This window comes from Manis javanica, chromosome 7, assembly GCF_040802235.1.
Source record: "Manis javanica isolate MJ-LG chromosome 7, MJ_LKY, whole genome shotgun sequence".
NCBI lineage: Eukaryota > Metazoa > Chordata > Mammalia > Pholidota > Manidae > Manis > Manis javanica.
The window spans coordinates 24695891-24715163 of record NC_133162.1 but is presented as its reverse complement, the minus strand read 5'-3'; the positions used below and the strand labels follow the sequence as shown (position 1 = coordinate 24715163).

The 19273-nt window shown below is 45.9% G+C and overlaps 1 protein-coding gene and 1 long non-coding RNA gene across 2 annotated transcripts in view; one reads left to right on the top strand and one right to left on the bottom strand.

Moving 5' to 3' along the window:
* The window catches only part of PDCD11 (programmed cell death 11), a 35308-nt gene extending 16258 nt beyond the window's left edge, over positions 1-19050 (top strand). Inside the window, exons 17-36 of the mRNA XM_037001293.2 lie at positions 449-668; positions 1457-1606; positions 2019-2134; positions 2684-3225; positions 4132-4194; positions 7843-7951; positions 9203-9292; positions 9495-9597; positions 10006-10183; positions 12131-12187; positions 12804-12926; positions 13554-13676; positions 14113-14416; positions 14644-14760; positions 15382-15531; positions 15761-16008; positions 16555-16723; positions 17265-17418; positions 17889-18054; positions 18729-19050. Coding sequence (XP_036857188.1) covers positions 449-668; positions 1457-1606; positions 2019-2134; positions 2684-3225; positions 4132-4194; positions 7843-7951; positions 9203-9292; positions 9495-9597; positions 10006-10183; positions 12131-12187; positions 12804-12926; positions 13554-13676; positions 14113-14416; positions 14644-14760; positions 15382-15531; positions 15761-16008; positions 16555-16723; positions 17265-17418; positions 17889-18054; positions 18729-18900 — 3354 coding nt within the window. The 3' untranslated portion in view covers positions 18901-19050. The remainder of the gene's footprint in view (positions 1-448; positions 669-1456; positions 1607-2018; positions 2135-2683; positions 3226-4131; positions 4195-7842; positions 7952-9202; positions 9293-9494; positions 9598-10005; positions 10184-12130; positions 12188-12803; positions 12927-13553; positions 13677-14112; positions 14417-14643; positions 14761-15381; positions 15532-15760; positions 16009-16554; positions 16724-17264; positions 17419-17888; positions 18055-18728) is intronic.
* LOC140850359 (uncharacterized) lies at positions 12888-16555 on the bottom strand. The gene is made up of 4 exons (XR_012133050.1): positions 16294-16555; positions 16026-16154; positions 14492-14632; positions 12888-13023 (listed from the first exon to the last, which is right to left on the bottom strand). It is a non-coding gene; the product is annotated as an uncharacterized lncRNA (long non-coding RNA).
* Positions 19051-19273: the final 223 nt, after the last annotated feature.

Genomic DNA, 19273 nt, shown 5'->3' with positions numbered 1-19273 from the left:
ACCCAGAGCAGGGAAGAGTTTGACCAAAATCGTAAGACAGTGGTGAGAAAATGGCTCCTAGTGCATTTCTGCTGCACGTAATTCATAAATACTTATTCCATAGGTTTGTTTGGCCTGGACAAGTCTTATTTGCTTCTCCTGCCAGAACAGTTTTAAAAATGGGAACAGAGGAGAGGGCCTTGGAAACATGCATAGTCAGGGGTAGAGTGTTGCCATGTGGTGTTGGACATGGATGGCTCAGTGTCCTTCTGACTTGCCAGTGATGTGCTTCCTGGGCAGCCAGAGTCTCTCCTGTTTTGTGGAAGGGAAGTAGAGCCATGGTGAGGGAGGGCTGAGGGGAACTTGCTGTGTCCCATCTCCTCTCTCCCACACCCCTTTCTGGTGTGTTAAGAGGACTGTCTTAACAGGGGCTTCTTTCCCTCTGTTTTCTGCCCACTCTTCCCTTTAGATCATTAGTGACAAGTTTGTGACCTGCACAAGTGACCACTTTGTCGAGGGGCAGACAGTGGTTGCAAAGGTGACCAGTGTGGACGAGGAGAAGCAGCGCATGCTGCTGTCGTTGCGGCTGTCAGATTGCGCCCTGGGGGACCTGGCCACCACCAGCCTCTTCCTCCTGAGCCAGTGCCTGGAGGAGCGGCAGGGCGTGCGCAGCCTCATGAACAGCCGAGGTGGGGGCGGTGGGGCAGAGGAGGAGGGGCAGGGGTGGGCAGTGTGTGTTGTAAGTTAATGCCTATCTGTTGTCAGGCTTCCCAGATACTAAAAAAAATTGGTAAACTTTTTTAATGGGAATATGACCAACATAAAGTGCCCTAGTCATTTAGGGTGCAGCTCAGTAAATGTTTGTAAAATGGACACCCCTTTTTAACTACCAGCCAGATTCAGATAAAGATCATTACCAACATCCTGGAAGTACCCCCTTGTGCTCCCACCCAGTCCAGAGTCAAAATTTCCTTTAGTTCTAGGGCTTCAGGTTTGCTTTTATTGTGGCACCAGTCACCTCTTCTTTTTTGTTCTTTTATTTAACAAACGTACAGTGTATAATAAAATGGAACAGGGACCTGCTAGGACACTTCATGTGGGGTTAGTATTCTGACCTTCCTAAGCTTTCAGCCATTATGTAGGATTGTTGGAACCCTAATGGGATTTGGGCCTAAGAGCTTGAGAGAGTAGGTTCCCAACATAAAGAATGAAAATTCATAAAACAAAGAAAAGTGTGCATTTCTGGTATTTTGTTGGCTATTTTCTTGAATTACAGCCAGGTGGATTAGCAAGAGGCATAGATTTTTCTACCTCTAGGATACCAGCTATCTCATGGGTATCAGGCATTTTTAGCAAACTTGATTTGCTCTTCACAGTTGTTGCAGCTCACCGCTGCCTGTGTGGCAGTGCATTTCCAAAGGAAAAGAATGGTATTATTTCATCTTGTTAAACCTTGTTTCCTTTGGATCTCTGGCAGACTCTGTGTTGATCCAGACGCTGGCTAAGATGACCCCAGGGATGGTCCTTGACCTGCAGGTGCAGGAGGTGTTGGAAGATGGCTCTGTGGTGTTCAGTGAGGGCCCAGTGCCTGGCCTGGTCCTGAGAGCCAGCAAATACCATCATGCGGGTGAGTGTTTCTGTCTCGCCCATCATCGTTGGTGGGGGTGACCCTTTGCCCCATTGTTTCTTCTGGATAGAGAATTTCCAAATACATAGGGTAGATGAGTTGATTCACACAAGTCTTTGGCATGCCTATCTTGTGTGAATGTAAATCAAGACAACTGGGAGCCTACTAAGAAGATTTAGGTATTAATTATTTTATTACAACTGTTTAAATGGAGATTTTTATGTATCAGGTTGTATAAGTCAAGGCACACTTGAACTTGAATTATGGGGACTAGGCCCTTGGTTTCCCCAGCCCATATATACCCAGGACACATGTCCTCTTGTCTTTTTGTGCCTAATGGCTTGCAAGGGTGCTGTCTCCCTTCCTCATGCTCTCAGATGGTGATCACACCATGTTTGGTTCTGCACTGCAGGACAGGAGGTGCAATCTGGACAGAAAAAGAAGGCTGTAATCTTAAATGTCGATATGTTGAAGTTGGAGGTACATGTTTCCCTCTGCCACGATCTGGTGAACAGAAAAGCTAAAAAGGTAAGCTTGCTGATGACTTCCATTCCCATGGTCTTAAAGGCATTATGTGCACCCTCAACCCCCTCACTTCCCTGGTGGGTTATAATGCAAATGCCAGTAGACAGGGATCATATGCCTGCATTTGTCCGGTTCATTCCCAGTTTATACCCCTCATCCTGGTGTGATAATAATAGCACTGACTTTCATTCTGGTTCATGTGATAGGTTATATGGTCACCCTGTCTTTAGGGCCAGGCAGGTAATGTAAATGATGGAGTGAGCCAGATAGGTTAGGAGTGGTAGCTATAGGGTTCTGATGGATTGCAGAGTGCATGCCCTGCCCACAAATACCCTGTTCCATCTGGTATTTGCCAGCAAGGAACATCACGTCATCTCCATGTGTAGTGGAGAAGCTGGGACGAGGGAGTGAAGGCTTGTTTGTTACAGCTCAGACTAGCCTTGGGTCCTCTGGACTCAGAGGGTTTCTCCAGCCCCCACCCTGCCCAGTGGGCAATGAGAGTGAGTACTTGTGCTCTATAAAAAGCGGACATGATGGGTTTTTCTTTTCCAGCTGAAGAAAGGCAGTGAACACCAGGCTATTGTGCAGTACTTGGAGGAGTCCTTTGCCGTCGCCTCCTTGGTTGAGACTGGCCACCTGGTGGCTTTTTCTCTGACCTCTCACCTTAATGACACCTTCCGCTTTGACTCGGAGAAGTTACAGGTGGGGCAGGGTGTCTTCCTAACCCTCCAGACCACAGAACCAGGAGTGACTGGTCTTCTTTTGGCTGTTGAGGGGCCAGCTGGTAAGAGGACCATGAGAATGAGCCAGAAGGACTCTGAAACAGTTGATGAAGATGAGGAAGTGGATCCAGTTGTGGCTGTAGGGACTGTAAAGAAACACAACCTGTCCATTGGAGACACGGTCACAGGGACTGTCAAGTCCATTAAGCCCACCCATGTCGTTGTGACCCTGGAAGATGGCATCATTGGCTGTATCCATGCCTCCCATATTCTAGATGATGTTCCTGTGGGCACATCTCCTACTGCCAAGCTGAAAGTTGGGAAGACAGTCACTGCCCGAGTGATCGGTGGGCGAGACATGAAGACATTCAAGTATGGAGGTTTGGGGGAGTGGGCTGGCCTTAAGGGGAGATCATTGTAATTGTGGGAGAAGCAGTGGGAACTGAGGCAGGTTCCAAAAAGTTGCACATAAGTCAGCTTTTCATTTAGTTAACAAAAACATTCAGTAAAGAATCCCTTTGTATATCTTTTTTTTTTCTAATGGCTTATAGTATAGTGGTTAAGAGCATTGGTTAGAGTCAGACCTGGGTTTGAATTCCAGATTTGTCACTTAGAATTATGTGGCCATAGGTTGAGCAGTTACTTAACTCTCTGAGTTTTATTTTCCTAATTTATAGAGAGAGTGATGGCAGTAACTAGTAGGGCCATTGTGAAGGTTGAGAGAATATCTAGTATGTCATATGACTTGGCAGGTAGGTTTTCTGACCCATAATTACTGCTCTAGTATACATCACAGTTACTGTAATTGATCCTCCACTGCATGCTTTAAATATAGTCATTTACTTTAAATCTAGTTGCAGTATGTTACTGTATCAGAAATCCTTGCCATAATAAGAAAAGCAAAAAAAGAATTCAAAGTCTGGTTAATAATTTGCATATTAACTTCAGTAACTCTGGGATCTTAGTAAGCCATTTCTTCTGTCTAGACCTCCCCTCCTTATTCAAATGAATGAGTTGGAGTATATAGTCTGTGAGAAAAATAATTTTAAGGGTTTAATACACAATCCTAAAAGATCAGGTGAGCCAGCTCTTTGCCACCTACTCCAGAGGATGAGAGTGAGTGGAAACCCTCAGGCTACCCATCACCCATGGGTGATAGGGCAGTGGAGCAGGTGGTTTGTTTAGTTTGGTTTGGTGGGGAGTAGAGAGAAGTTCTGATCTCCAGATTATGGGTCACAGAGAATAAGAGAAATGATTTGACCTTATTTTTTTCTCCAGGTTTCTCCCAATAAGTCACCCTAGATTTATTCGAACCATTCCGGAGCTGAGTGTTCGGCCGAGGTGAGGGGAACTCCAGTAGCATGGTCCCATGGAGAGAGCACTGGGCTTTGGGGTCAGGACTCAGTTCTCCTCTTGATTCAGCCAGTGTTGTGACTTACTTTGCCTCTCTCTGTGCAGGTTGTCTTTCTCTAGTAGAGATATTTGTCTCGCTCTCTAGGGCTAGTTAGAGGGATTGTATGAAAATGAATGTAAAAACTGTATTCAGGGTTTAAGTATCAATGTAAAGGGGAATTACAGTTGTTGGTGGGTATGTAACAAAAAGAAACATTTTTGTTCCCAACCCAATTTTCTAGAACTCAGTAGTTCCCCAAGTAATTACCTAACATGTAGCCAAGAATTCTTGTTCTTTGAGTGAAGGCTTCTAGTTTGGTGACTGGAATTTGAGGTCATCCTCTAGCAGTTTCCACAGAAGGATGTTCCATGAAGGATTCTGGGTGGAGGCGAACTAGTAGTTACATGTAGTGACGAATCTAATTTGTCTGAGATTGTTTTTTCAGAGGATTTTAAGTGGGCCTGTCTGCTTCCGCTTCCTCCATAAACATCTAGCTTCTTCTCAAAACTGGTAGGCCATAAGTGAGTGAAGCTACGCACACATGACTGAGACTGGCTGTACAGAGTCAGCCCTGGAATCCATCCAGGTTGTAAGTCTTGAGTACCTGAGGGTGCTATGGAAGGGCTTTTTAAATAACTTTTGGAAAGTAAAGTGTGGTCAGTGTCCTGAAGGGGTCAGAATAGAAGTGTAATATTTTGAAGAAGGCTTGTGCTTGAAATAGGGAAATATTCCTGCGACATTGTGTTCCAGATGCTAACAACACATGTGGATCTTCAAAGTAAGCCCTTTCGTTCCAGAATGAACGTCAGATGCATACATTCCCATCTGTTTACTCTGTGGTTTCCTTAGTTTTGTAGATTTTTATTGTGTCCTCCATTAGTCTTTGTTGTGAAAGCAGAGAGACCTCACCTTGTTAGTCATCATAGTCTGCAGTATCTTCACCTTTGAGGTGTGATGTCGTGTCTAATTAAGGGTGAGTTTATTCAAACTAAGGGAAGATATCTTAAATTAGTGAATACTGAAAGGGACGGGTCTGAATTTTGTGAGTAGATCCACTATGATCTGAAATGGTTGTTGACCCTCAGAGTGTTAGACCCTCTAATTAACAGGTACTACTGTTCGTGGTCTACTGTCCTGTCTCAGAACCCTGTGGTCTGAGCCAGAGTTGTGGTACCTGGCTGTAGCAGCATGAGCCATGCCAGGAAAGGAGTGCATGTATTGAGGAGGTGGGGGATGGAGAGTTATAATGACAGACAGATGGACAGATAAACTCCAGCATACCTTCCATCTCCTCTGTACATCTGTGTTGTGTCGTTACTTTCTTTAATCAAAGCCCCTGAGAAGCATAATATGAACATAACAATGGTGGTATTGCCATATTTCTCTAATGCTTATGTTTTAAAATGCATATATTGAAGTCAGGAGGAAAAACATTTATTTAATTGATGTTGCTTATTTATTGAGGAAGTGTAGTCATTTTTATTCCCCACTTATATATGGGGATCTTGTGCACAAAAAGAAGGCCATCTGTACTGGAGCTGAGTTTAGGATTGTAGAGTTCACTCAAGCTGGATGAGAGGCTTCCTTCTAGGTTACTCTTTTGGAAGGGCAGGAGTGAAGAGAGCAGAGCTGGTCAAGTCTTAAAATACAGCTCTGAATTCCTGCTAGTTAGTTAGTTTCTCTTAGTAATTATTCACCTGTGACCATCTTTCTTTTTTTGTGGTTATTCTTGTTAGAGAAGCACTATACATATACATTTCCTTTTTTTATCCATTCATGGACATTTGGGTTGCTTCCATATTTTGGCTTCTGTGACTAATACTGCAGTGAACATGTATCTCTTTGAGATCCTGTTTTCAGTTCTTCTGGATGTGTACCCAGAAGTGACAGTGCTGGATCATATGGTAGTTATACTTTTAATATTTTGAGGAACTTCCACAGTTTTCCATAGCAGTTGTACCATCTTACAGTCCTACCAATAGTTTATGAAGAAGGGTTTCCTTTTTTCCATACCTTACCAATGCCTGTTGTGTGTTTTTTTAGTTGTTGTTTATAATGGCCATCCTTACAGATGTGAGGTGGTATCTCACTGTGGTTTTGGTTTGTATTTCTCTGATGATTAGCTTGTTGGCCATTTGTACATCTTTGGAGAAATATCTTTTCGAGTCCTATTTTTAAATTGGGTTATTTGTTTTTTTGTTACTGAGTTAGCCTAATCTCTCTTTGTAACAGTCATATTGTATTAAGGCCACACTGATGACTTTGTTTTAGGTTACTTAGCTATTTAAATTTCCTATTTCCAAATACAGTCACGTTCTGAGGTACTGAGAGTTAGTCCTTCAGCTTATGAATTTGGTGGGAGAAGGCACAGTTCATTCCATAACAGGCATTCCAGTGTCAGCTATAGAGTGGATATATTTTTTCATCCTAATTATGTGAGCATTATAGATAATGTATATAAATAAATGTTCCATACCTTAATTATACACATAGATAGACACATACACATATACAAACACACACACATAAATATGCATCCATAAAAATTATTTTGTGTAGTTTGCAAATTTTACTTAAATGATGTGCTGTGTGTAATATTTCACTTGTTTTTTTCACTCAAAATTTTGTTTCTGAGATCTGTTTTTGTGCCTTTAGTTAAAATTCTAATCCGTCCTGTGAATGTGCCAAACTATGTATATTTTCAAACTGATGAAGGACATTTAAGATTGTTTCCAATTTTTCTCTATTATAATTAATGTCACAAAGAATATCCTAGAACTTGTTCCATTGCTCATCTGTGCAAGGATGTCTCAAGGGTGGAATTACTGTGTCATAGGATATATGCATTTTCACCTTTACTAGTATATGAAGGTTACTGTTTTTCTATATTTATCAATACTTGCTATATTATATGTTACAATTTTACCAGTATTACTTGTACCATTTTACTGATGTTTTGTTTTTTGTTTTGTTTTGTTTTAGAAATGATTTTAATTGGAGAGCTGGGCTGGGTTGGAAGGGTGGGAGTTCTCTGATTCCTTTTAAGTGATCTGTGGACTGTTAACTTTCAAACTGCATCCCTTGTTGCTTTTCTGAGAAAGAAAAGAGAATCAAGAATGCAATAATGGCAAGGTAGCATAGGGGACAGAATTCTGCATTTTTGAATCAGAGCCCTGACTCTAGCTTCTGGTTCAGTAGCATAAAATGAGTTTAATAATATCTATGCTGCCTAAATCACTTATGAGATGGTTGTCACATTCAGCAAGAGATTGTGAAAACAGTTCTGCAAAATGTAAAGCAATAGCTAAAGTATTATGAAAGAAGAAAAACACTTTTGTTTCCTAAATTTGTAAAAATTATAGTAGGCTACCTACTTAGAGCTTGTTCATATCAAGGTGAGCAAAATGGAAAAGATGAGCTCTCTCATGCAGGTACTGTGAACATTCCCCTTCAAGGAGAGAAATGGGGGGTGTGGGAGGTATGTATGAATTAGGGGGATCCTGTATAATTAGTCTAGAGCCACTCGGGAGAGGGTTTCAAGTGAGAAGCCTTCTCCAGAGGTTGGTTTACTCTTTTCATTGCCTTTCTGTAAACAGTGAGCTGGAAAAGGAGAGCCACACTGCTCTCAACACTCAGTCTGTCAGCCCCTTGGAGAAGATTAAAGAGTACCAGGCTGGCCAGACTGTGACTTGCTTTTTGAAGAAGGTAAGTAGTGCATGTCACCATGTGATGCCAGCCTTCTTTCAGAAGAAAAGGAGAAGCTGGAGACAAAAACCATTAGAACTAGGCATTTGATTCTGTGTTTACCACCATGCTAGTCTGTGGGAGATAAAATATGGCTCCTGGTGTAATTAAGGAGCTAAAATTGTGGCTTATAAAACAATGAGCAAGCAGGTTACAATTCAACATGTTTATAGGTTAATTGTACAAAGTAGAAAAACATAGAGCAAGATTAAAATAAGTGTAGTACTAAAATAAATTCCTTTTCATGAAACTCATGTGCAGTGCAAAACAATATGTAATTCAGTGCCAGGTTATGTGTTCTAACCCCAAGTGAATCAGAACTTCAAAAAAGGGAAGAGATTAGTGAGAACTGTACTGGTTGGAATGTATCAGAGAGAAAGGTGGTATGGGCTTGACCTTGAGGGCTAACTCCTCTTTGCTGCTCCAGATTCGTCTTCTAGGTGTATCTGAACATGTCACAGATGCTTGATCCTTTCAGTTCCCTGTTGTCTATAGGTAGGGTTCATAAACTCCAGATGCTGTAGAGTGGTGCTGAAGGCTCTTCATAATCTGTCCTTATGTTCATGTATAGGTCACTTAGTGTTAGTTCTCCTGTATATTCCCGTAGTGTATTGCACTTCCACTGCTTTAGTTATTTCATACTTGTTTGACTTACTCTTTGTAGAGTGTAAATTCCTTGGAGGCAGGACCTGCCTTTTATTTATTTCTGTGTGCTGTGTGCATAGTGGCTACTTGATAATAAATGTTTTGTTGAAGTGACTTGAAAGTTGGGGTGTTTTCTAGAACAGGACACTGTAAACAATGAAGGCTCAAAGTCCCAATTGATTTAGAAATCATATGTTGGCCACTGGAGATGATTAACCATTACTGGGCATAGCTGAGCTTGGAGGAGGCTACAGAGGTCAATGGGGCGTGTCCTACTGCTTGAGGATGTCTCTCAGTTCATTTTTGCCTCTTAATCAGCTGAGGCACCAGGAGGTGTACATGTTCTGCTAGGCTAAAAAGTCTCTGAGCAGGACTCAGAGTGAAGCCTGTGAGAAGTGGTGGCTGGGCCAGGGGCAGTGGGATGTAGGGGGTAGATTACTGTCCCTTGGAAAAATTTGGATTAGGGCCCTTTCAGCCCTGTGATTTTAGGAGAGTCTGTGTTTTAATATAGAGAAGAGATGCTTATTTTTGCCCCATTCCATTTCTGCTGTCTTTTTCCTCCCCCAGTACAACGTGGTTAAGAAATGGCTTGAGGTGGAGATTGCTCCAGACATCCGAGGGAGAATTCCCTTGTTGCTCACTTCTCTTAGCTTCAAGGTCAGTATGTTAGAGATCCCTGGAGAGGAAACCCAGGCTCCCTAAGCTTGACTCAGCATCTGGTGTGTGCTCACAGTGTGTACAAGGAACTGTGCTTATTCTGGGATTGGCTGGGGAGGTAACTTGCTGTGGAGATTAAATGCTGTGATTTTGGATAAATGACAGACGTTTCTCGAAACAGAGAAATTTTCTTGTTTTCTAGGTTCTGAAACATCCAGATAAGAAGTTCCAGATTGGCCAGGCCCTGAAGGCCACTGTGGTTGGCCCAGATTCTTCCAAGGCCTTCTTGTGTCTCTCACTCATAGGTGTGGTGAAGGGGTGGGGTAGAAAAGAATAGGAAGGGGCCTTCGGTTACATCCCAGGTTGAAGGCTGCCTTCTATATTGGAGTCCTCAGGGACCCTACTGTGGGTGGTGCCTTCTTGGAACAGTTTTTCTCTAGGGGCTTTATTCTTTGTTTGGCCTGTGTCACTCTGTCTAAGTCACCTTTCCATGAATAGTTGGCTTTCCCACGTGTCTTAGAAAGGGTAGTCCATCACATAGCCCTGGGATTCTTGACTGCATGGTGTGATAATCTGGGTCTTTGTCGTCATCTGGCCCACTCAGCCTAGACATCCCGAGTTGGGCAGCCTCTACCTTCTCCAGCCTGTGGTTGGCCAGCATTCCAGGTTCTTCGATCATTTCCTCTGCCAAATCAGGGTCATTCTTTTACCAGGTCCTCACAAGCTGGAGAAAGGGGAAGTAGCCATGGGCCGAGTGGTGAAGGTGACTCCCAAGAAGGGGCTGACTGTCTCCTTCCCATTTGGGAAGATAGGAAGAGTCAGTATATTTCACGTGAGTGACTCTTACTCGGAGACACCCCTGGAAGACTTCACCCCCCAGAAGGTGGTCAGGTAAGCCAAGGTTTTTTCCTTTCTAGCCATCTGTGGGATTGGTAGATTTTTTTTTAAACTAGTACATGATTTTACACCCCAAAAAAAACACCTAGTATAAAATAGTAAATGAAAATGTCTATTGCTTCTCTCTTTCTCTAGCGCTTTTTGTATTAATATATTTTGGTCTCTATCTTTGAAGACTTGCACACATATATAGGCATAATCTGTATAGAATTTTATTTTATATACTGTTCTGCAACTTCCTTTTTTCTCACAGCAGTTTATCATAGGCTTTTTCTATGCTAATATATATAAATCTGCCTTGTTCTTTTACCTTGTTTTTAATACCTTTTTTGTATTCCATTGTGGTTGTTTTTCTTCATAATTTATTTAAACAATTCTCTGTTTATGGATAATGTTGAAGTGGGTATCTTTGCACATATGTGTGGATGCTAGTACAAGTCTATCTGTGAAATGAATTTCTAGCATTAAAATTGATAGATCAAACAATGTTGCACATTCTTGCCAAAGTGCTGTTTAAAAGGACTGTGCTGATTTATATTCCCATTAACAATAAAGATGACTGCATTTCTCACACCCCTACTGACCCTGGATGCTGATTTTTTTTAGTCAGCCATTGAATAGGCAAAAATTGCATTTTAATTTACATTTCTCTAGGGGTCATTATTTCCTTTCTTGACTATTTACAATTTGTTCTGTGCTTATCCAAGTTGCTTGCTCATTTTTATACTGAAGCAGTCTTTTTTCTTTTTTAAATTAAAAAAAAAACCCTGATTTGTAGGTATTTTCTATGAAAATGATAGTAACCTTTTGCAGCTGGGGGATTGCTTTATTTATGAATTATTTCAGATGCACACAAATGAGCCTACCATCAGAGTTTTAAAACCATTTTATATCCTGAGTAAACAAGCATTGAAGACGCAGACTTCAGCTTGGTACAATACAGACTTCTGAGAATCAGAGTTAGCGAGCCATGGAGCAGACACTTTCAGGAGGCAGACACTGGAAGGTGGTAAATGTACTTTCTTGCCTCAAATGTCCCAGCCACCAGCACCTGTCTCAGTTCTCAACCACTTACCAGACTAAATAGCACAAAAATATCCAGGGCCTGGGAGAAGAAAAGGACTGACTCAGAGAGAAATCCAGGTTTATCTCTGCTTTGTCTCTTGAGGCTTACAAAATGTAGGTGTGATTTTTAGGAAAGCATCTTTTTAAAATACATTTTATTATAGCCAAACCTGTGAGTAGCATTCATTGTCTAAAAGTAGACAATCCCTCCGGGTCCTTCCTTATTTTAAGGGCTATGATGCTGGGTTATAAAAGGCAAACACCTGTCCTGGGAAAAATTTGGACTATTGCTGTGATCCTTTCTACTGCTTAGATTCTCTACTTTGAAGCTATAACTTCAGGCTACTAAGTGCTGTTTCAGATGACATAAGTTTGGAAACTTAACCAAAGAGTCAACCCTGCTTTCCCTTCTAAAAGCCTCCCCTGCTCAGGCCTCACTGATCTGCTGCCTCTGAACAGCTGCTGTGAGTCTGCAGGAGCACTTAGGTCATCACTTGGTCACCGTTTCCTGTGGTTTGTTCCCTGACATCACACATTCCTGGGACCCGACACAGGGCTGGTCTCATCTCCCAAGTCAGCCCCTCCCACCCCATGGCTCTTTCTCTGTGTCTTCCAGAGGGCTTCCCTGTCTCCTCCTATTTTCTTCTCCAAGCACCTTTCTTGGGTAAGAAGAATAAATAGTGTTAATTTTACTTGACAGACTAGTAAACTGAGGCCCAGAGAGGTTACTTGTCCAGAGTCTCTCAGCAGGATTTCTGCAGAATGGAGAAGAGAGCCCAGGCCTCATGTCTCCTTGCTCTGTCCTGCTGGTCAGGTCAGCCCTGTGGAGAAGAAGCTGAAAAAGCATAATTTCCTTGTCTTTTGCTCTCTTTCCAGGTGTTATGTTCTGTCCACTGCAGGCCATGCACTGGCTCTGTCGCTGCGGTCATCCAGGTGGGTGTCTGTTTTGTTGGGACAAGAAGAGGGGAGAACCCTCTCAGAGGACTAAGGAGAGGCTACATGGATCTTTGGGAGAGACATAGAACTTAGGGCTTCCTACCGTTTCCGTCTGCTTGTTCACTTTATACCCTGCCCCATTTTTTTATCTAGAAAAGCTGAGGACATACTGATTGCCAGAACTGTCTGCTCAGGCTCTTGTTTCCTTTGGAAAGGTTCAAACATCCAAATGTGGTCAAGATTACCAGATGGTGATTCTGGTGAAGGGAGATGATTTAGCTCCCAGGGTTCCATAGTAGGGATGTGATGAAGTGGACTGGCCTGAGGTCAGCTTGCTCCATGGTTAGAAATGGATGTCTTTAAGGCCAGGACTTTGGGTTTGACCTCCCCCAACTTGGTTAGCCTCTCCCTACTTCTGCATAGCCAACTCACAGACACATGTCCCCAGCTGACCGGACCTCAGGAGAGGGTGGGGCTGGGCTCTGTAGGTTGTAGCCTACTGATGGGTCCAGAGTGGTACTCTTAACAAAGTTTGATAATCGCAGGTGAGTTGGGGGCGAGAGTAGGGAAAGGGGTTTAGAGGTATATGTACATAAGCCTTTTATTTCTTTAGGACAAACCCAAAGACAAAAAGCAAAATTACAGATCCCGAGATTAACTCTGTCCAGGACATTCAGGAAGGGCAGCTCCTGAGAGGCTATGTGACATCGGTCCAGACACATGGTGTTCTTTTCAGGTGAGTGAGATGGACCCTGGGGACTGTGGGTCAAACTCGGGTGCCCTCCTTGGGCCTGTCCTGGTCTGCGGTCGGCCGCATCCCTCAGTCAGCTTCTCTGAAGGAAATATGAATGAAGGAAAGTCAGTGAGTTCTCCCTGGGTTTTTTAATTCCAGTATGTTTTATACTTTAAAAAAGTTTTAAATTATTCTTATTTGGTGTTTTGGACAAAGAATGTAGCAGGTCCAATTTAGGTTTAAACACATTTGGATTTTCTTTGATTTAGTGTTTGATCATGGTTTCTAAATGCTCTGTGAAACCATAGTGTTCACCATCACCAGGTGCTGCAGCCTTGCCTTCGCTGTTATTATGTCTCCACATTTTTGTATTGTCGTAGCAAGTTTGTGATTTATACATTGTGGTGCTCTGTTGTGGAGAGGAAAATACCTTCATCTTCATTATACTGAATAATTCTTCCCAGTTTACAAGGTCCTCTTTATCCTTTTGAATGCTAGGAACTTATATCTAATATCTATCATAAATCCTCATCACAACTTGGGTCCCTGGGAAAGTAGAGGCCTAGGCTTGGGTGGGACTCTGTTGTTTTCATGACCACAGGACCTTTGTCTCTCTCTCTCTCCTCTCAGCCTTGGTCCCTCAGTGGTGGGTTTGGTCCAATACCCGCATGTCTCCCAGTACAGCCCGTCCAAGAAAGCCCTTTATAACAGATATCTCCCTGAAGGGAAGCTGCTCACAGCCAAGGTCCTAAGGTAGGTGCCTTCTCCCACCCACTGCCACACCCCCACCTCTTTCTTTGGGTTGCTTAGGAGGAGGTATGATAAACTTGTAACATAACAGGGTTGGTAGTGGTGGGAGCAGTGTTCAGATGAACAAAGCCCCTTTGTTTGGAGCCTTCTTCCTTGAGTCTCCCAACCTTTGTTCCTAAAAGCAGATGTGGAGACTTTTCTCTTCATAGGCACCTGTTTTGGGGGATGGAGGAGGGAGAGATCTCAGCTGCCTCCTGTATTTTACTACTCAGCACGGTAAAATGTGCGTATCATTGCTAAGAATACCTAGTGGATTCCAAGGCAGGTGCGGCAAAGCCCAGAAAACTGGGCTGATCAGGAGAGGAAGGCCTGGTCTGCTTGTTGTTCCCAGTATGTTCTGTTGTCCTCATTGTTCACCCTCCCTCTCTCCCTGTTGTAGCCTGAACCACCGGAAGAAGCTGGTCAATCTGTCATTCCTCTCTTGTGACACTGGGAAGCCGGATGTGTTTCCTGCCTCCCTAGGGCTGCCGCTTCTAAAGCAAGAGGAGAGGAAAACAGAGGCAGAGGAGAGAGACCACCAAGAAGCAGAGGAGAAGGAGAAGAAGAACCAGAAAAGGAAAGAGAAGAGGAGCCAGAAGGGGCAGGAAGAGACACAGCTGCCCAGCAAGGAGATGCCTAAGCCCCAGAAACTACACCCAAAGAAGCAGGGCAAGCGGCCGCGCCTGGAGTCTGGAAGCGAACAGGTAGGTCACAGGGATGATGGCCTCCCCTCATGTGAAAAGGAAAGTGTTTCAAAACCCAGCCGGGCAGCTCCTCACCTTCTCACCTTCTCTTGGACTGAGAGCAGCATGGGTGTGGAGGCTGGGCCCTGGGTGGTGCTGGGAGGGGCAGAGAGAGGGCCTTGCCCTGGTCCTGCCGACGGCGCCTCAGCGTGAAGGGTGGTGTGGCATTTTTCCCACCTGTTGGTCAGGAAAGAGTGAACAAGAAGAAAAAGAAAGCTGCCCCATCAGAGGAGGATGACAGTGGTGTTGAAGTGTATTATCGGGAAGGAGAAGAGGAGATAGAAGAGATGAGTGTGCCGTCCAAGGTGAGGGGCAGCATCAAAGGTGGGAGAAGAGGCTGCTGGCGGGGGAAGGCCTCGGTCTCCTGCCTGAGGGCTAGGCTGTCTTCGGCGCCACCCTCTTCTCTCTGCTTTCCTGTAAACTGACAAGGTAGGGCTGCTAGTTTCCTCAGTGGATCGTCAGCTCCCTGGGGACAGGGACCCTGCTTTACCCGTAGAGTGGGCTGCATAAAATAAATTCTCCTCAATGGTTATGGGTGGAGCTAAATTAAACTAGTGGGCTGAGCAGATGAAGAGGAGGCTCAGCCTTCCTGAGCCTGCATCCCCTCTGAAAATGAGGCAGCACTGCTTGAACTGAGGACAGGGTATGGAAGGCATTCGCGGACACCCCTGCCGTCCTTAGAACCCTCGTCATATCTCTCTGTTCTAGCTCTGCTATTATTTTATACATGTATGTGTATTAGCTAAATGAATTTACTTGCAAAGAAAGCTTATATGTCACCACTGTACAGTTTCTCCAGTGGCCTGGGGCCTAGTGGGGTCTAGCCTGGCCCTGGGAGGAGAGGAAAGGTCTCTGGGCATGGTTGGAGTTACTTCTCCAGGTGGGATAGGGAAACCAGAGCCAAGTGCTTTCCTGTAATCCTCCAGGAGAAGCGGACCAGGCCAGCAGAAGTGCCCCGGCTGCAGCTGTCTTCTGGCTTCTTTTGGGATGTGGGGCTAGACTCCCTGACCCCAGCCCTGCCACCTCGAGGAGAGAGCTCAGACAGCGAGGAGGACGAGAAGCCACAGCAGTCCACGGTGCCGTATTTTGCAGCATTTTGTCCTTTTTGCAGGGACCCCTTGGTGCCACTCTCCTGTGCCAGGTGTCAGCCCTAGCCCTTGTGGGGGGGGGGGGGGCGGGGGACAGTCTCAGGCCAAGGAGTATTTATAGAGCCTGTGGACTGCCCTGCCAACTTGTGGCTTCCACCAGACCTCCCCAGGGACTGAGGAGCAGATTTCTCACTTATTTCTCTGCCTTCCTGAGTAGAAGAAGAAAAGCAAGAAGGAAAGGGAGTTGGAGAAGCAGAAGGCAGAGAAAGAGCTCTCCCGCATTGAGGAGGCACTGATGGATCCCCATCGACAGCCAGAGTCAGCAGATGATTTTGACCGACTCGTGCTGAGCTCCCCCAACAGCTCCATCCTGTGGCTGCAATACATGGCCTTCCACCTGCAGGCCACAGAGATCGAGAAGGCCCGGGCTGTGGCCGAGAGGGCTCTCAAGACCATTTCCTTCAGGTCTCAGCTTTGCCCACCTGGTTAGCAGGGAGGCCCAGGTCTCTGGGTCACAGGGTTTGCTGCCTGCGGGTCTCTTCCTCTCAGCAGGCTGGCAGCACTTCGGCTCATGGGTTCTCATGCCAGGCGTTCTCTCATAGATGTGCCACCTGTGAAATAGGTCTGCTCATGTATATTTTATAAAGTTGTGTTCACTGAAACAGCTAAGGGTAACATTTATAAGAGTCCCTATAATTAGGTGCCCCACATGGAGCAGAAGTAAAATAGGGAAAATAACTGTCCACATACCTGGGTAGATTTGGTGGGCTTCCTTAGGGAGGGGAGGCAGAAACCAAGGGAGCCCTCTGCCTGGCACTCAGGGGTCAGGGTTCCTGCTTCTCTGTGAACTGCAGTGGGGACAGGGCCTCTCAGTATCTGCACTTGGAGGTGGGAATTGAGGACATAGATGGGTCTTGGGGAGGGAGAATAGTTCCTGTCAGCATCCCTGGGTGGTGGTTGGGGGCTTGGGCTGAGATGATGGAGCTCATGTGCTGACTGCTCTCTCTGCAGAGAGGAGCAGGAGAAGCTCAACGTGTGGGTGGCACTGCTAAACCTAGAAAACATGTATGGCTGTCAGGAGTCACTAGCCAAGGTCTTTGAGCGGGCTGTGCAGTACAATGAGCCTCTCAAGGTCTTTCTCCATCTTGCTGACATCTACACCAAGTCAGAGAAATTCCAGGTAGGAGTCTGGGCCAGCTGGCCCACTACCATGGGGTCCTCAGCTGTATAGAAACTAACTCTTGGGAGTCACAGAGGCAGCAGGGAGGAACCCTGCATTCTGGGTCCAGTCTTGCCCTGGGCTTGCAGTGTGACATCTGAACCCTAACTTGCTCATCTTCCAAGTGCGAGAAGTCATTACCCTGGCCTCTGCTTTAGGAATGTGGGGTGAAGATGAGGGAAGTGACAGGACAGCGGGCCCTGTATATTCCTGGGGATGCTGATGGGCATTGTAGACAGAAGGTGACACCCAGCCCCTTTTGTGTGTCTCCAGTTGCCCCCTGTCATGCCTCATTCTGCCTCCTAGTCTCAGGACCTCCTTATGGGCATAGGATTAGTAACGTTAGGCCTCCGCTTGTGCTCTCCTCTCTGAGCCCCGCCACTCCCCTCAGGTATCTAGAGCTGGGCGTCCTGTAATGACTGAGTCTGAACCCATCTGGGTTCTCGCGCAGCTGCCCGTCTGTTGTTCACCCTGTCCATAGCGTGCCTTGTCTTTCCCACAGGAAGCTGGTGAACTCTACAACCGGATGCTGAAGCGTTTCAGGCAGGAGAAAGCTGTCTGGATAAAATACGGCGCCTTTCTTTTGCGGAGGGGCCAGGCTGGGGCCAGTCACCGTGTGATGCAGCGAGCCCTAGAATGCCTGCCTAATAAAGAGCGTGAGGGCTCCTTCCCACCTACCAACCCAGTTCCCAAACACGTCAGGCTCTCTGACACCTGGGCGTAGGGTGGGGAAATGTCTTTTCATCTGAGGGTGGTATTAGAAAAGCCTGTGGAGGGTAATCGCCAGCTCTCTACTGATTGTGTTCATGAACTTAATTCATTTTGCATTTCAAAGGTTAAACTCCAAAGACAAAGGAACCAAAAAACACTAATTCTGTTGCCCCTGGGCATCCCACCCCCTTTCTGGTCCTAGAGAGTAGGATGCTGCTGTGGGAGTCACAGATCAGTGTCCCTCTGTGTACTTGACCCTAAACCCACCACTGCTTCCCTCTTGTTATCACCTAGGTCTTGGAGCCCAAGGGCGGGGAACCAGGAGTCACTCTGTCACTGTAGCACACTGGATTGGGGTTGGGGGGCGGGGGGGAGTCTGTCTGCTTTCTGTGTGTGAGCTGCCTTCTCCCTGCAGACATGGATGTGATCTCCAAGTTTGCCCAGCTTGAGTTCCAGCTGGGGGATGCGGAACGAGCCAAAGCCATTTTCGAGACCACTCTGAGCATCTACCCAAATCGCACAGATGTCTGGTCGGTCTACATCGACATGACCATCAAGCATGGCAGCCAGAAGGAAGCCCGGTGAGAGGGGAAGGAGACTGCAGCTGAATTTCCCTGTGGGAGGTCAGGGGCATTGGCCAAGTAGAGGAGTTTTAGGCTGCCAGCAGCTCCCAGCATCCCAAGTTCTCCTACTCTGGAAAAACAGCTTTGACATGATGTGCCAGGGCTTGTGACATTCACTTTTTCACTTTATTTTTCTGCCTCAGAGGCCAGCCTCAGGTCTGTCTGGAACCTTGGGTGGGAGGAAGGGTAGCCCTGGCCTGGGCCTGAGGAAACTTAGGTTTTCCTCATAATTAACACTGTGCCTGGCTCTAATCATAGAGAATGTTCCCCACAAGGCAGGGGAGGATCAGCGATGGGTAGACTGAGGTCCAGAAAGAACTAGTGCCACACTCAAGGTTTCCTCACAGATCTAGACCTCGGACCTCTGTGCGTGTCCCCCCTGAGCAGCTTGGTCCTGATTGCCTGTATGACTTTGGGCCAGTAAGCCTTTTAACATCTCTGGGTGTCTGCTCATCTAGAAAGGTGGTCGGTCCCTCTTTCCCCAGGGCCACTGGTGGAAGCTTAAAATGCTAATAGAGATAAGCCGTGGGCTTGCCAGATCACAGGACCCTAGCTCCAGGGCCTGCGAGCAGTGGGTGAGGCTAGCCGGAAATCCCATGGCCGGGGCAGTGCCACTCTGTTTTTCCTCACAGGGACGTCTTCGAGCGGGTCATTCACCTGAGCCTGGCCCCCAAGCGAATGAAATTCTTCTTCAAGCGCTACCTGGACTATGAGAAGCAGCACGGCACCGAGAAGGACGTGCAAGCCGTAAAGAAGAAGGCCCTGGAATACGTGGAAGCTAAGGGCTCTGTGTTGGAAGACTAGTGGTGGGCTGGCTCTGATAGCCGCGCTTAGTGGGCCAGCCTGTGGGGCCTCGGCAACTGCCCGGTGCCTGAGGACTTTTTTAAGTGCTGCTTTTTCTGCAGCTCCCTTGGGGAAATCCTGTCATGATAAGAAAGAGTTTGAGATTTATAATTCCTTTGTGCTTATGTTAGTACCAATTTATTTCAGTTTTTTCCTTTTCTGAGGCTGCTCAGTGCTTGCAGGCTGTTGGACTCCCCAGGAAGCTGAGGGTCTTTCCTTGATGGGAGTTCCTTGGGAAGCAGGAATGGAAGAGCTGCCTCTTAATGGTCAGGGGTCCCTCTTGGCTCTGGCAGGCTCTTGGTCACAGAAAGGGTCCATAGGGTCCAGGGAGTGG